The following is a 15,289-nucleotide window of genomic DNA, read 5'->3' as shown; positions in this document are numbered from 1 at the left end:
ATTGGTTTTATACAAACAAGCATCATCCCTTCTGTGTTTCAAAGTATTTGTCATTCAGTCAACACCGCAGAATTCTAATTTAGGACATATTTCAATGTAGCTATGCAGGCTGTTCATCCAGAGCTTGCATAAGTATTTATTCTAAAGGCTCTATGATGACAGCCTAGAATGTCTCCAGATCCACAGGAGCTGGCAGGATACACAACAGCCTCAGCAGTTAAAGACTTCCCAGGACCAAAGTCAATCCAATTATTGTCTACATCATTCATTTTTATCAGCACCCCTTGGTGTAAATCAAAGGACATTTGAATGTAACTAATCAAGAGTGGAATGTCCTGTCATGGCGAGTCTAAGCCCTGAGATGTGAGAGTCTGGCTGTGACCCTACTAAAGGTCACGAATGACCTCAATGCTATAAAGCCAGATATGAAACAGTGCCATTTGGACGTTCTGAATGTTAACTTTCCCTTGGTCTGCAGAGGAGCAGGCAAAGCAGTGGAGGTGGTGGGTGGGTGGTGTCCTATTTTTGGAGGGGCTATCAGCAACCCAGTGACATAGGTCTGAGTGACAGGACAAGTGTTGCGTTGGACCCTCCCCTTGCTCATTTGAGGCAGGCATTCCTCAGTGTAAGCAGACACAGACCCCCCTCCCATCATATTTCTCTCTCCTCCCTCACTCTCTCCCTTGGCCTTCCTATGATGGTTGGCCCACTCTGGGTGTGGGTGGGTGCACAGAATTGCGTGTGTTCAGGTGTGAGCGCCGGCCTCAGAGCTGGACTCAGAGAGAAGTCAGCGCCCGGACAGTGTGGCAGGCAAAGAGCAGGTCAGAGCTCTCTGAGGGGGCCCTGACCACTGACCATGGGGCCAACACACTGAGGGCCCCCCCCCCCAGACGAATTATAAAAACCAAAGAGGAGCTGAAAATAACCAAGAAAAAGAAGAAAAGCTAATAAAGACAGAGAGAACAGAACAATGGTTGCAGAGGAAGTGATAATTACATTGTCCGGTGGAGCGCCATGGGGCTTTCGTCTCCAGGGAGGTTTGGAGCATCAGAAGCCGCTCCAGGTGGCTAAGGTAAGGCGGGTCACTCAGCAGGTTGGACAAAGGCAGTCATTTCACGAGTGGAAAGTAGAAAACTGTGTTAGATTCAACAGCCTTGCGAAAGAGAAGTGAAACTTCAGCTGAGATATATTAGGTAGAGATTTAAGGAGCTGTGAACAAGGTTGAAATGGAACATTGGCTGCTGTGCAAGTTGGTTTGGGGCCTGAATATGAGTCATCATCTTGTTTGAGAATGGTCTTCATGCAGAGGTGCACCGATGATTGATTGGGTGAACTTTAAACTTCAAGTCTAGCTGGGAATGTAGGACAACCTTGTCGCATATCTTCCATTGAATGCTGTGTCTCTTATTAAACTGCATGAAGCCCAAAGCTATAATGAATTTAGAGTGAGCAGGATATCTGAAATAGTCGTAACTGGTTTCTCGGTTTGTTTTTGACAAGTAACTTTGTGCTGCTTACTGACACTGTTCTTCAGTTGTGCTTTGAGTAGTGAAATGTGGCTGAGATTTTTGGTACATTACGGTCATCGTATTGACTGTTGTCTGTATTGTGAGGAGCTTATGGATACAACACACCGTTCACCCATGACCATGATCTGATCTGCACTATTGAACTAGCATGTTTCCACTACGTCATCGTTTCAGTAAGAAAGTCAAATCACTCCAGCCATGCTTGGTCATATTTAAGATGGCAGGTTACCTGAGACTTAATTGGAAACACAGTTGTAACAGTAGAAACCACTTAGGTGAGCAATCAATGTCATAAAAGTCTGGATTTAGTTCAGTTCTTGAAATCACTGTTCAGGCCAGACTCAAGCCAGACTGGTGTCTGTGATATAAAATACTAGAGAATTTTGAGAATTAAAGACTACTTTTATATCTTCATCTTGTTTTATAAGGAAGTTCACTCTCATCTCATTTTACTCCCCTAGAGCAAATTCTTCACAAGAATTTGGTGCCCACATTTGGCACCAGTGAAGCAGTCCAGATTTGAATCTTGATCTCCATTTGAGAAAGGAAAGATTGACATGTAAGCCAAAGGGGAATATATACTGGATAAAAGGATTAATTAGGCTTTCAAGCTGAAGAAAATAGTACCTCTGAGAGATAAAGTAAAGTAAATACATTTCTTATAACTTATTCTTGTTAAAAAACGAATTCAGTTACAGTAAAGTTGTTACATTTTCTGACTTCGTATTGATCCTTTGCTGTTTGTATCTAGTCAGTTGCATGCCGTCACCATCTGTGACACGAGTTGTAAAAATCATCGATCCACAGCTGTTGCTCTTCGCTCTTCTACCAACCTTGTCCTTCCTGTTTAAAGAGACTTGGGCCGACTTTCTCTGCTATGAAATCTTTATATGGAGAGATCTTATTTCTGGATAGTACACCTGCACACACATAATGCATGCATACATGTACACACATCTTACAAACACACATATCCACACACACTTTCAATAATTGTTGACCGAGCAGAACTACTTTTCCAGGTGGCTATTTTTGGTTGAGAAGCAACAGGTCACGGGGTCAGCCAAGGTGTGTGTTTCAGCTCAGTACTCAAAAATTTACCTCATGCACTATTTTTGTACGGGTGCTACTCAGTATCTTGCTGCTTAAAGAAGAATGTATAACTTATTTTTGCAGGTTCGCGTGCAAAGGAAATCCTGATTGCTAAACCTCTGTTGTACTCCATATTGTTCGTGTTCAGGCATCACATGAGCTGTGAAAAAATGACCAGGAGGGAGAAACCAACTTGCTATGGTCAACCTCTTCGGCCCTTCAGACTTTCAAATAAATTTGTCCTTAAAATTTTTAATTTTTAAATTAAAACCCATGACAATATCACAGAGTATATTCTGTATTTGCATGTTCCAGCAGTTCAGTGACGTTTTATGATGTCCTGGTCATCATTTTGTGCACATTTCCTCAAACAAGACATACAGTTTTAGTATCTTTGAAAACTGTGCAATGATTGCTCCTCCGGTTGGTCAATGGGATTGAAGAAGCATGCACCCTTTATGTATATACTGTATCTTAAACCTCTCTTATCTATCATATACCTCAAAAATATAAATTAAAAAGTTGTTCAGATAAAGGTAATTAAATTGGTACAACAATTCTAAATGAGTAAAGGAAATGTTTCAGCTTGAAGACCTCACAAATACTTTATGGTTAAATATGTTTCACAAAGATTCCCCTTTGCCGGACAAACAGGATTTCATATAGACAGTATTTAGCATCTTAAGAATGATTGCTCTTTAAAATGTTAATCCTACATGTAGTTGACTTATGCAGAATGTGGTAGTATGTACACAGAGAGTCCGGACACCATATCACCTTTATAGCGGTGGATGACAGCTGTTTCTGTCCGACTATCCAAAACAGCTTGCTCCTTCACCCCTGAGAGCAGGAAGGCGTTATCTTGTACTCATACTATACCGTCCATAACAGGTGGAGCAGTCTGGGGCTTCACTGAAAGAGCTGGTGTGTCAGAGCTGGGTTTGTGCCCGTGGGCCTGCATGTGTGTTTATTTATATGAGTTTAGGTGTATTTTTGTATCAGTCCATGCAGTGTGTGTGTGCAAGCATGTAAGGGTATTATAACTGTTATGACTTGCAACCACAAGGTGACTAAATGAATGAATAACTGACTTCCTGTACCACAAGAAGGCACAGGCCACTTTGAAAAGCTTAGCTAAATAGGGATGTGGGATTTCATTACAGGCAAACCAGAATAGCTGGAAAGAAAACTAATTAGGTCAACCAAAGCAATGCTTCTTTATCTCTAAAATCCAACATACAATATTAATTTAATACATGGCAGTGGCCTCATAGAGTGCAATCAACACTGCAGTCATTGTCTTTGAAAAATCTGCTTTGAATTTATCATGGAACATGTTGACATGGCTTACATAGACATGAGGCAATTTAGGGTGGGCATAACGCCATGGTCCTGACAGACCTTGGGCACAAATAGCAAAGCACCAAATGAAGATGGCTGCTGGCTGGCATTTCCATGTTAAAGTGTGTTTGAGTGTCCCACTCGAGCTGCAATATGTGGCATATGTCCGCAGCAAGATTGAGCTGTCAGGACAAAGTCTGCTCTCTGTCAGTCATCACAAATCAAGACAAGACAGCAGCATACCTCTGTTTTTTTCTGTCCCGGCATTTACAACAGCCGAACATACAATTCTAAGAGAAATAATAAAATAGCAGGAAAAGAAAGACAGGAGAAGAGTGATGATGTTTGATGTTTGTACCAGTTGTCTTAATATCCTCTTTTAAGTATCTGCTGTACATCAGAGCTCTTTAAACCAAAGCTACCTGAGACTTGGCCTTAAGTTAGAAGTCATATTTGATATGATCATATGATAAAATCCAGGAACAATAGAATATAAATACAACAGCATCAAGCAGGCCTTGCATAGCTGCACACCTTGAATTACTCTGCTTGTGCATTGAAGGGTCTTGGCTGTTTGAAAAACACTATAAACACAAAACTAAGAAATGTATATGTCCTTCCATTTAATTCAAGTATTTGAAATTATGTCTTGTTTTGCTTGTGCAGGTGCGTAAACGCAGCAAGGCATGCAGGGCTGGCCTGCGGGAAGCTGATGAACTGGTGTCCATCAACGAACAGCCATGCGGAGCGCTATCTCATGCCCAGGCTATGGACCTCATCGACAGTTCCCCTGGGATACTACACATTCGGGTCAAAAGGTCAGAGGAACAAAAGAATCACACTCTTACTAGAGATACCATCATATCAACATATTGAAACAGAACAAGAAAAAAATATATAATGCACAAGTCAAAGATTCAAATCACAAGACAAAAAACATGCACTTTTAACAAAGTGCATGTGTTTGACACTACTGTATATTACATTTCCAAAATAAATCAACATTAGGTCTCACAAATGTTTCTGCTGCTTGTGCTAACATCCTACTTACTCTAACAGACAGAAGTCCAGAAAAAACTAGAAAACTAGTTTCTAATATCACATCCAAGGGCCTTCATTTGGCCCCATCAATATTTTAAACCCTCCACTTGTTTGCAGGGTGCCTGCTGGTTTTCAGTCTGTGGTGCTTGTGACCCGTGCCCCATCTCCTCGTATAGACAAAGAGTACCGCGCTGCTCTGCGTGCCATGTCACCCACCCACCCCCACCATCCACCTGTCCGTGAGGTCCACCGTAGCCGCTCCTCCATAACCAGTGGCTTGACATCTCCACCTGGTAGTGAGGCTTACTATGGCGAGACTGACAGTGATGCAGACGTGGCAGGCTACGAGAGGCAGCGCCGACAGAAACGCCGCAGCCCCAGCAACTCCATCCCGGGGAAACCAACAGGACGAGCCTCCCCTGAGGGTGGGGAGACGTCAGAGATGAGTGGCTATGACAGCGCTCCAGATGCACATGTTTACCCCCGTTTGTTGGATGGACGTGGGGAAGATGGGGATGGAGGAGGGGGGCTACCGGGAGTGGCACGGAGGGAGGTGATTTACCAGCCTCCTGGTCCAGGAATGTGGTCCTCCCAGACATCCACTGAGACCTCCTCCATCATCTCCTCAGCAGATGACCAGGGGCCAAGGGATGGAGGGCAAGAGGAGGATAGTGGCTTTCTAGAGCCAGCCAATGTGCCACTGGTATCCCCTGAGAGGGCAAAGGAGGCCCTGATGCTTGGCTCCCGCAGCCAGCTGGTGCCGATGGTGGGTCCTGTGAATAAACCCATTGACGAGGAGCTTACAACAACCTACATGGAAAAGGCCAAGCAAGCCAGTAAGTACAGCTGAGGAAGAACAATAACAAGGACCTGTGTTTCACATGGGTTCTCCACACTTGTATACACATTCCTGATAAAGGTTACTGGTTAGTTCAAGAGTCACAAAACTCTTTCAAACTCAACAAAAGGATAATCATCAATTACATTGTTATGTTTTGTAGCTGATACAGATTCTTCATATTTCAATCTTTCTGTTTTTTGCCCTATGTATGCTTATTTCATTTTGTTATTATATTTTTTTCTATATATTATATGTGCCATCTGCTTTGCAGCACAGAAATACATCACTGAAGTGAAGATCAGCTGATTTCCTCTCCTGTAAAAATATAGCTTTACTTTTCTAGGCAGAGGTTGTATGTGTAGCACATGCTTTTGTTGAAGCTCAAGACCAATATGCCCCAAACCTCCCAAAAACCCCCATAAAGGTTTGATAGTAAGTTCAAGAAGCCATACCTTGAACACCAAACTGACAATACCGCCATCCACACTACCTTCTGTGCTCACATTTCATCTATAAACCAAACCTCCGTAACAGTCAACAGCTGATTTAAACAGATAACTTAATCAGCAAACAGTAAACTTAATTTTGCAACAAACCTGTCCCTTGAAAATACTTATTTACAATATTCATCCTACACATAGGCAGAGCCAAGTTTTAAAGCAGTTCAACACCTTTTCTTGTCCATTAATGTCTGAAAATATAACTATATACTACTAACTTTACTATATTTACCTCCAGTTATGTGTGTAAAAATCCCAGCGATCAATCTGGGAGCACTGAAAAGCATCTACAGCTGCTTTTAGGTATCAAGTAGCAAAGCAGGGATACTCTCATTTCCCCTGCCCCTCCCTCCCTCTCATCTCTCTCTGTTTCTCTTGCTGTTCTTTCTCTTTGCTATTTTATTAACTGTATGAAAGAAAACAAGTGTGATGTTTTGCAACACTCAAGATGACATAGGTTGGCTCTCATCACAGTATGTTTTTATGCTTGTGGAAAAAGCACCAACTTAGAGAGATGTGCCTCCACTAAACTGGATGATACGATGGTATGTCACAGATATAAAAGGGAACATGGAACAGTCACCTTGACTTGTGGTTGAAGATTGTGTGTGTATCTAAAATGTCACAAAAGGAAGCTGATGTTTCACAAAGTTTACCACATATGATAATGTATAATTTCTAGTTACTGATACAAAGTCATGTCTTACTGGTTTTGGTATTTACAAACTTTGTAGAGAGGTCAAAAACTGCAGTAATGCAGTGATGCAACAACAGATACAAAGGACTGACACTGACTAAGCATTCTTTCCTGCAACTTGTCATCCTGTCCATCATCCATAATAAGAACCAGGAAAAGGACAGACCTGGGCTATTTGAAGTCAACAGGCTACTTTAAGAACTTAAATAACTTTAGTCTTATAAATCCCCCTTGCCATCACTGTGTGCAGGTTTAGCATCTAGTGTCCTACTTAGGAACCCTGTCCTAGACAAATTAAAAACTCCCTTCACATGGCAGTGCATATTAGGGTAACAGAATTGGGATGCCTATGATAATCTGCTTAATACCATAACAAGTTAAAGGATATGTTGTGGCTACCCTTTGAAGTTCTCCTTCCAGTCACCTACAACATGCAACTTTCCACTAGCTTGCAAATATTTTTAGTTAAGTTAGATGTCAGAGTACATAAGACCAATAATGTGCAAATGTATCCTTCACCCCAGCTAATGTGAGAAGCTGAAGGCTTGCCTGGAATTTTCCTGGAAGTGCCCCAGTGGCAAGTTAAGAAATGGATGTCTGTTAAAAGCATGGCGTTCAGGACAGGTTTAGATGCTCATGTCAGAGTCTGTTCTTGGTTTAAAAGTTAAATCTGTTAATTCATACTTATCTGACCACACTGCAGTACTTGTTATGCTATTGTGCAACTATTCCTAATAGCTATGGCTTTCATACCCTGCAGAACTGAACCGAGGAGATACACCGCAAGACAAAAATGTAAAGGAAGCTAAAAGCAAGTGTCGAACAATTGCGTCCCTACTGACTGATGCTCCCAACCCTCACTCCAAGGGGGTGCTGATGTTCAAGAAGAGGCGGCAGCGGTCCAAGAAGTACACCCTCACCAGCTTTGGTAGTGTGGATGAGGATAGGCGCCGGGACTCACAAGAGGAGGATGGAGTATTCCCTGGCAGTGAATCAGAGTTTGATGAGGATGGCTTCTCAGCAGTTCCTGATCCAACTTGGGATAGTGACTACTTAGATATGCTGGAGAAGAGGGCAACCGCAGGCACTGAAGGTCGTGGGGACCTTCGTGGGGTAGAGGACGCCCCAAGTCCAGGGTTGAGTGACACTGCAGGCAAGGGTGCCCAGTTGTTTGAGCAGCAGAGAAAGAGGGCTGCTGAGCATGCCAAGAAGGTAGAGGCGGCACAACCTCAGGCTACTCCACAGTCTCAAGTCCAGGAGCAGGCTCAGATGCATTACTTGCATCCAGAAATACAACCACAGATGCAACCAAATCTCCAGCCTCAGCAGATGATACCACGTGGCCCTACAGCCATACAGCAAGAGGTGTCTCAGGCTCCAGGTCCAGTTGCAGCCCATGTAATGTCAAACGGAGACCTATCCTACTCTGCAGTTAGTACAGCTAGTATGGTGATGTCACCTCCACCTGTAGCACCAAAACCAGCCACTGCCTCAGTGACTATTCTGACCAGACCTGCACCACCCGCTGAAACACCATTACCAGAACTACCAGCTAGTAATGTTCTCAACAGAACGGCACGTCCTTTCACTCCTGGCTTTATCAGCATTCGAGCTGCGACTGCCCCTGTAACGTTCCGACCACCTGTCACAAAGACGGCCCAGCGTCCTTCCTCAGCAGCTGTTGTGCCACCACCATTTTCCGCAGCCTCTGAACTAGCCATTAATGCTGCATCAGTAATATCACAGCTACCCCCTGGTCCTCCGTCAGTGCTCTCCCCACCATTCTCTGTGCCTCAAGGTCCCTTTGCCCCGACACCAGAAGCTCCCTCCACCTTTCACCCTCCAGCCATCTCCACTTCTGTGGAGAAAATGCAGTCATCACCACCAATAACTACTGTTCATCAGGCTCCATTTATAACTGTGGCCCCAGTGTCTATGCCTTCAATGCCCCTGGCTGCACAAGTACCAATGGCTCCAGCCCTGGTTCCTCCTGTATCTCAAATTCCTGGTTCAGCTGACCCAGTTGCCCCAGTGCCTCCACTTCAAGTGCCATTTGCTCAGCCTCCACCTCAATTTTCTATGGCACCTGTAGCTTCAGTGTCAGTGGTCTCCCAGCCAGAAGCTGTAGCTCCAACCCCTATTCCTGGTCCAACAGGTCGCACAGGAATCTTACTTGAGGCTCGACGGCGTGGTGGCAAGCCCAAACCTATGTTCAATGTGCCAGATGTCACAAAGAAATCCCCCAATCCTGATCTATTGTCTATGGTGCAGAACCTGGATGACAGGTCCTCCCGACACACATACGGACAACCACTCTCTGAAACCATCTATGATGGTGCAGAAGAGGAGAGGAGTAGTGAGGTTGGCATTGGGAGGGTGCCTCCTCCAGTGGCACCCAAGCCTAGGGTCATCCATGAGGCCCCACAGTTTCTTCAAGCAGGGGGTAAGGGGGCCCAGCTGTTTGCCCGCAGGCAGAGCCGCATGGGTATGTACGTAGTGGACACCCCACCCGAGACCCCTTACCAGCAGGAAGTGGCCTCGCACAGTGCAACCCAACCCCTTGACTCCTCCCCCAATCCATCCTTTCCCTCTCCATGGAAATACTCCCCGAATGTCCGTGCCCCTCCACCCATAGGGTACAACCCACTCCTGGCCCCCTCTATACCAACAGGGCCTCAGAGGGATAGAGGCAAACCAGACAGCAGGGGTAGAGGAGGCTCCCAAAAAGAGGGCATTAAGGCTCTGGATTTTATGAGACGGCAGCCATACCAGCTCAACTCTGCCATGTTCAACTATGGGGGCAGTGCTACTAATCTATCAGCCATGCCTTCTCATCAGGCCCAGAGGCAGCAGGGTGACTACTCAACAACAATGGTGGGCAGCTCGTTAACCTCACCTCGGCAGATCCCCCTCAAAACAGCCCGTGTCTTCGAGGTCAAGCGTTTCTCCACACCCACACCTATGTCAGCTCCCACGCTGGTCCCAAAAGTCATTGCACCCCGCTCAGCCACTACCCTCGGAGAACGCTTGACTCATTCCGGCATGATCTCCCCACCTCCTGCTCCTTTCACTCCAACCCCGGCCCCTTTCTTGACACCAGCCCCAACCCCAGCTTCACCTCCCTCCCAACCAGCTAGACTGCCCAGCCTCCCAAAATTCTCTGCCACCCCTATTCCAAACCCTGTGCCCCCTGCAGTCCCTACACCTTACACACCAGTATCATACACCACTGGGCTCCAGACAGCAAAGCAGTTCCAGAGTGCTCCTGAGCTCAGCATCCTTGCCTCTTTGCCATCACTCAAGTCCGACCCAGTTCAGGCACCCAAACCACGTTTTGTTGCCACCAAGGGAGGCGTCCAGCCCCGTGTCTGGAGGCCAGGGGCAATGTGAACAGCAGTAAATCAGTCACTTCCACGCTTGGACATCTTCATGTACTATTTATTTAGTGCTTAAATTACTAGTTAATCAACAACAATTTTGTTAATTGGGCCATTGTTTAAGTCAAGCAAAAATGGCACATTTGTATTGGTTTCAGTTTCTCAAATGTGACAAAATCCGGTTTTTCTCTTCTTACATCATTGTAAATTGAATATATTTGGGTTTTGGGTGGTTGGTCAAACAAAACAAGCATTTGAAGATGTCACCATAGGCTTTTTGTGATGGGCAATTCTCTAATCAATTAAAAAAGTGACAAATTAATGAAAAAGCAGCCCTACATCCATTTATTTAAGCCTAAAATTCAGCTGTAAACATAAGGTGATGAAGTAACAAGAGATGATTAACTGATTCAGTATGAACTTGAAATCCAGAAACCAGTCAAGTTTTTATGTAAGATGTAAGAACTTGAATAATGGTCATAGATCATACAAATCTACGTGCTGTTCAAAATGCTGCTTATCACATTTATTCTGCTGCCAATGCATTAACTCACATTGTATCTGAGTGACAATAATAGAGTATACCAGCACAAACTGTATGCTGTATAGTCCACCGTATGCCTGTCCTGGGGGAGGTTTGTGTAAGGCTTCTGGAGATCTCTTTCTACTAATTTAGCAGAAATACTAAACAGAGCCTGTACTGAATATTCTTTGAAACTTGAAATGTCTGAAAGATGTTGAAAATGAATCGTTGCGATTCTGACATAGGATTAAATCACTGAAGATGTTTGTTGTAGTATGTTGACAGGTGGAGGATCATAAAGAAAAAATAGCAGGCTTTAACACTGATAACAAAATGTTTTTTACCCACTCTGTGTGTAGCACTATCAAGAAGAGACCCATGATGACCTCGTCTTCTTGTCCAGGGGTTTTAATGATGCATGACCCCTTGAAAATTGTAAAAGGTTTTAAACGCCTCAGCTCTCTGTGGAACTATATGTTAAGACAAGGTTTGCTCTTGCAAGTGTTACTGAGGTTGTGCCAAATACCTCTGCTCACTATAGCAGGGGAGAAATGCTATTTTTTTAGCATGGGTCACATTCAACAAGTGCCGGGGCTGTCACTGAATATACACTTGTCACTGGATATCAGAGCTTCCATTAGGCACACCAGAGCCTCTTTAGTATGAGTGTGATCTTTGCAGATATATGTAAATTCTTAACTTTTATTAAACAAATAACACAGACGAAGGAATGTGTATTTTATTTTGTTTAATTGTGATTTAATCTGAAGAGGTGCAAGGGGACGTTGACTTACTGAGAGGCACCAGTATTTATAAAAAGGTTTAAGAAATGAGAGTGGCTGTGGAGGGGGATATAGGCAGTATATAGGTAGGCCAGTTTACTGAATGGGGTCATAGCACATCATTTCACATAAAGGGTTGTGGTCAGATGTGGTTGCATGGCAGAAAATTGGGAATTAGGGTTGGATTGTACATAGTTATGAAATCCCACAGCCTGTAGAAGTTAAAGGAGGATGGCCAGGAAAGTTTGGTTTCAGAAGTTTGTTGGTAAAGCTAAAGAAGCTGATGGTGAGGAGCACAGACATTGAACTGGTGTCTTTCCATTAACAATGGTTGTTATTAAAAAGTAAGGATAAATATATTCAATGGCTGTATACCTTGAGAGACTAGGTATATTAATGGAAACAAGTAAGGAACAAAAAATGAATATGTTGTTTTCAGTTGTGGAATTCTTGGGGGGGATACTTTTGTTATTTTTTACCATTTTACAATTTCTCTTAAAGCTTTTTCTTGTTTTCATAATATCATGGCTACAAAAAAATCTAGAGTGTGGATATAGTTACGTTGAGGTGTAAAATATGATGAATACATGTCTCTGAATGTAGTTGGATTAAATAATAAGTGTGAAAAGGTGTGTTATTAATGCTGACTAGGAGACATTTTTAGAGGAATAAAATTTGATTTGAAAGCTCTCCAGTTGTGACATGTCTGATTTTACACTGCCCCCTGTTGCTGATTGTGTGATCCTGCACTTCTTTTAATGTAAAGTACATGCATGCATCAAATTATATTATTAATAATTGAGCAGTGCAATAACTGTAACTGTATATTGATTTTAATAAAGAATACATGTTTAACTATACACTCAAAGGGTAAAAATGCTTTAGAACCTGTTTTTACAGGGGAAATAAAAACACACTCACACACACATTTCCAGTAAGTATTTGAAGCCTATCTGGCATTCATTTTTAACATAGCATGGCCTCCATTCACTGAAGACCATCTGCACATGAATGAATATACATTACTCAGTTTTTAGCTGATAGATATTTAACTTACTAATTAAGTGAAGACAGATCCTGAATTTATATATTCTGAAGGTTGTTTCATAGGACAAGATTGTCCTATGAAGTTGAGCTTATTTCAGCATATTCCGCCCCAGCCCCATAAAGACTTACCAAAGAAACTTATCGTTCTAGACTAGCCTGGTCTGGTTGGGCTTGGTTTGAGTACTTCATTCAAAAAAAGACATAATACAATAGGATAATTGAACAGTATTTCATCATAAGGAGGCTATTATGTCTGATATACAGTTTACGGAAATACAGATTGCTAACAAAATGAATTACTAGGCAAGTTAAGAAGTTAAGATGCAGATGATAAGGATAAGACCAGAGGAAGAAGATTACAACAAGCTGAGCAAACTTATATGGATAAAAGAGGAAACAAAAGCAGAAAAAACTATACGAAAACAGAAGTAATGTGCATGCAACAAGGCACTAGAGGGTGCCAGGTTGAAAGAGATTTTTTAAAGAGGAGAGAGAGAGACAGAGAGAGAGAGAGAGAGAGAGAGAGAGAGAGAGAGAGAGAGAGAGAGCGAGAGATGAATTTGTGAAAAAAAAAAAAAGAAAAAGAAAAAGAAAAAACCTAAATAAATTGAGCAGACTCAATAAGACTTTCATCACCAGCACCACCATGTCCTATACTTTAGAGAAAATTGTGAGAAAAAGTGTCATCTACTGAGTCACAGGGTGTGGCATGGTAGTTAAAGAGACTCTCTTTAATTGACAAATCACAGTATCTATCAGAAGTGATCATGAGCAAAACAACAAATGTTTACCTTTTCACTGTTTAGAAATGTATCTCCATAACAGCAGCAGCAAAGCACTTAAAAAGTAAAAATCCTATACCACTAGGCCCATGCAATGTCTGGCAAATAAACACATTTTCTCAGCGATCCATCATCAAATCAAGCAGAAGTGTGTGCAGATAAACTGTGCCATTGCTGCTGGGAAGTTAAGAACTATTTTCTGGCAGAAATTCTGTCAGTGCTGAAGTCAACCTATCTGGGATGTCCTGATATCCTGAGTTAGACCTGGTAGGGCCACAAGGGGCCACACATGGAAATGATGGGAATATTTCTTTTCTTGTCTCCATGAACATTTTCCACTGAGTGGTGCTGTTGAGCCTGTGTTGCTTTGACTGAGCGCGCAATTAGAAGGACATTTTGCTGCCAACCTCCACACTCACAGGGTGTCTATATATAGGGCTGTTAATATTCAAAGATTATTTATAGAGAAAATGACATTTTGCCAGGACACTATTGTAATTAAGAATGTGTTCTTAATTTAAGTGCTTAAAAAAAGATCATATAAAAAAATGAATCTGGCTTCTCAGCTTCTGAAAGGTTTCTATTTCAAAATGTACAGTAGTCTCCATGGTATTCATGTATAAAATCATATAATTTATCAGATGATCTAATTATTCACTTCTCTTGATGCTTATCAACCCTTAATATCTCCCTCTTTCTCTTTATCCTGATATTTGGTCCATTTGTGTGTCAAAAATGTTGATAATATGAAGAAATTACAAAAAATCTCAAAATAGTCTTTTTTTTCATAATAGTAATACTAATCATCATCATTTGTTCCAAACTACTTCACAAAAACATAACATTATAGCAATATAGAAACAGGAGGATTAGATTAAAATTAAAATAAAACATCCTGAGAAGGTCTATACAGTGCAGTGGGCAAGTTTAAAGATGTGATTTGAGGGAAGACAAAAAGTGCAAGAACTAACACGCACTAAACCAACATGCTGCATGCATGTTTAGCATGCATCCTATTTTTACTTTTTTTTTTTCTTATTTTTACTTTTATTCTTATTTTACCTTTTATATTCTACATATTTGTTGTCAAAACAATAGCACCTTCAGACCACGGCAAATTCCTTGCAATGTATGTTACTTGGCAATAAACAGTTTCTGATTCTGATTCTGATTCTGAACTGACATCATGTTCTCAGAAATATGAGAATGCAGTATCAACCATGCACAATACAGTTGACAAACCTGCAGTCATGCTGCAGTTCACAAGTCAAGACATGCATTGTCTTTATTGGTTATTGGCCTTTGGGTGCTCTCCAGTACTTTTGCATGTGTTTGCACAAGCTGTTTTAGCCATGAAAACATTAGTCAGTATCTGACAGCTCTGTCTCCACATGTCCAGTCATAGAGAAACTGAAAATGAGATAATCTAGTGTCAGGTTAGAGTAATGTAGGGAGTAAAGGAGCTCACCCTCACTTTGAAACACAAACTGACATGACCTTAATGTACACACATATGCTTAACCTTAAACTTGCCCTGTGCATTTGTACATACTCTTCTCTCCCTCCCTCTCAATCGCTGTGTACCCAAACACACCCCACAGAGACTTTGAGGTTATCTTATAGCTGAGTTCTGTTCCCCTCGTTCTTTGCTACTAAATATAGGCTTCTGAAGCATCTGTGAGAATGATTTTGTTCCCTTAATATCCCCATCAGCACTTTCAGCTGGCCAACAGAGAC

General features: G+C 42.3%; 1 protein-coding gene across 1 annotated transcript; it reads left to right on the top strand.

Annotated features, from left to right (window-relative positions):
* Positions 1 to 970: 970 nt before the first annotated feature.
* synpo2la (synaptopodin 2-like a) lies at positions 971 to 10,431 on the top strand. Its single transcript, XM_070916392.1, has 4 exons — positions 971 to 1,072; positions 4,629 to 4,780; positions 5,121 to 5,839; positions 7,802 to 10,431. The coding sequence occupies exons 1-4, from the start codon at positions 971 to 973 to the stop codon at positions 10,429 to 10,431; spliced, it is 3,603 nt and encodes a 1,200-aa protein (XP_070772493.1).
* Positions 10,432 to 15,289: the final 4,858 nt, after the last annotated feature.

The sequence above is a fragment of the Enoplosus armatus genome, chromosome 12 (genome assembly GCF_043641665.1).
Source record: "Enoplosus armatus isolate fEnoArm2 chromosome 12, fEnoArm2.hap1, whole genome shotgun sequence".
Lineage (NCBI taxonomy): Eukaryota > Metazoa > Chordata > Actinopteri > Centrarchiformes > Enoplosidae > Enoplosus > Enoplosus armatus.
This window is presented reverse-complemented; position numbering and strand designations above follow the sequence as displayed.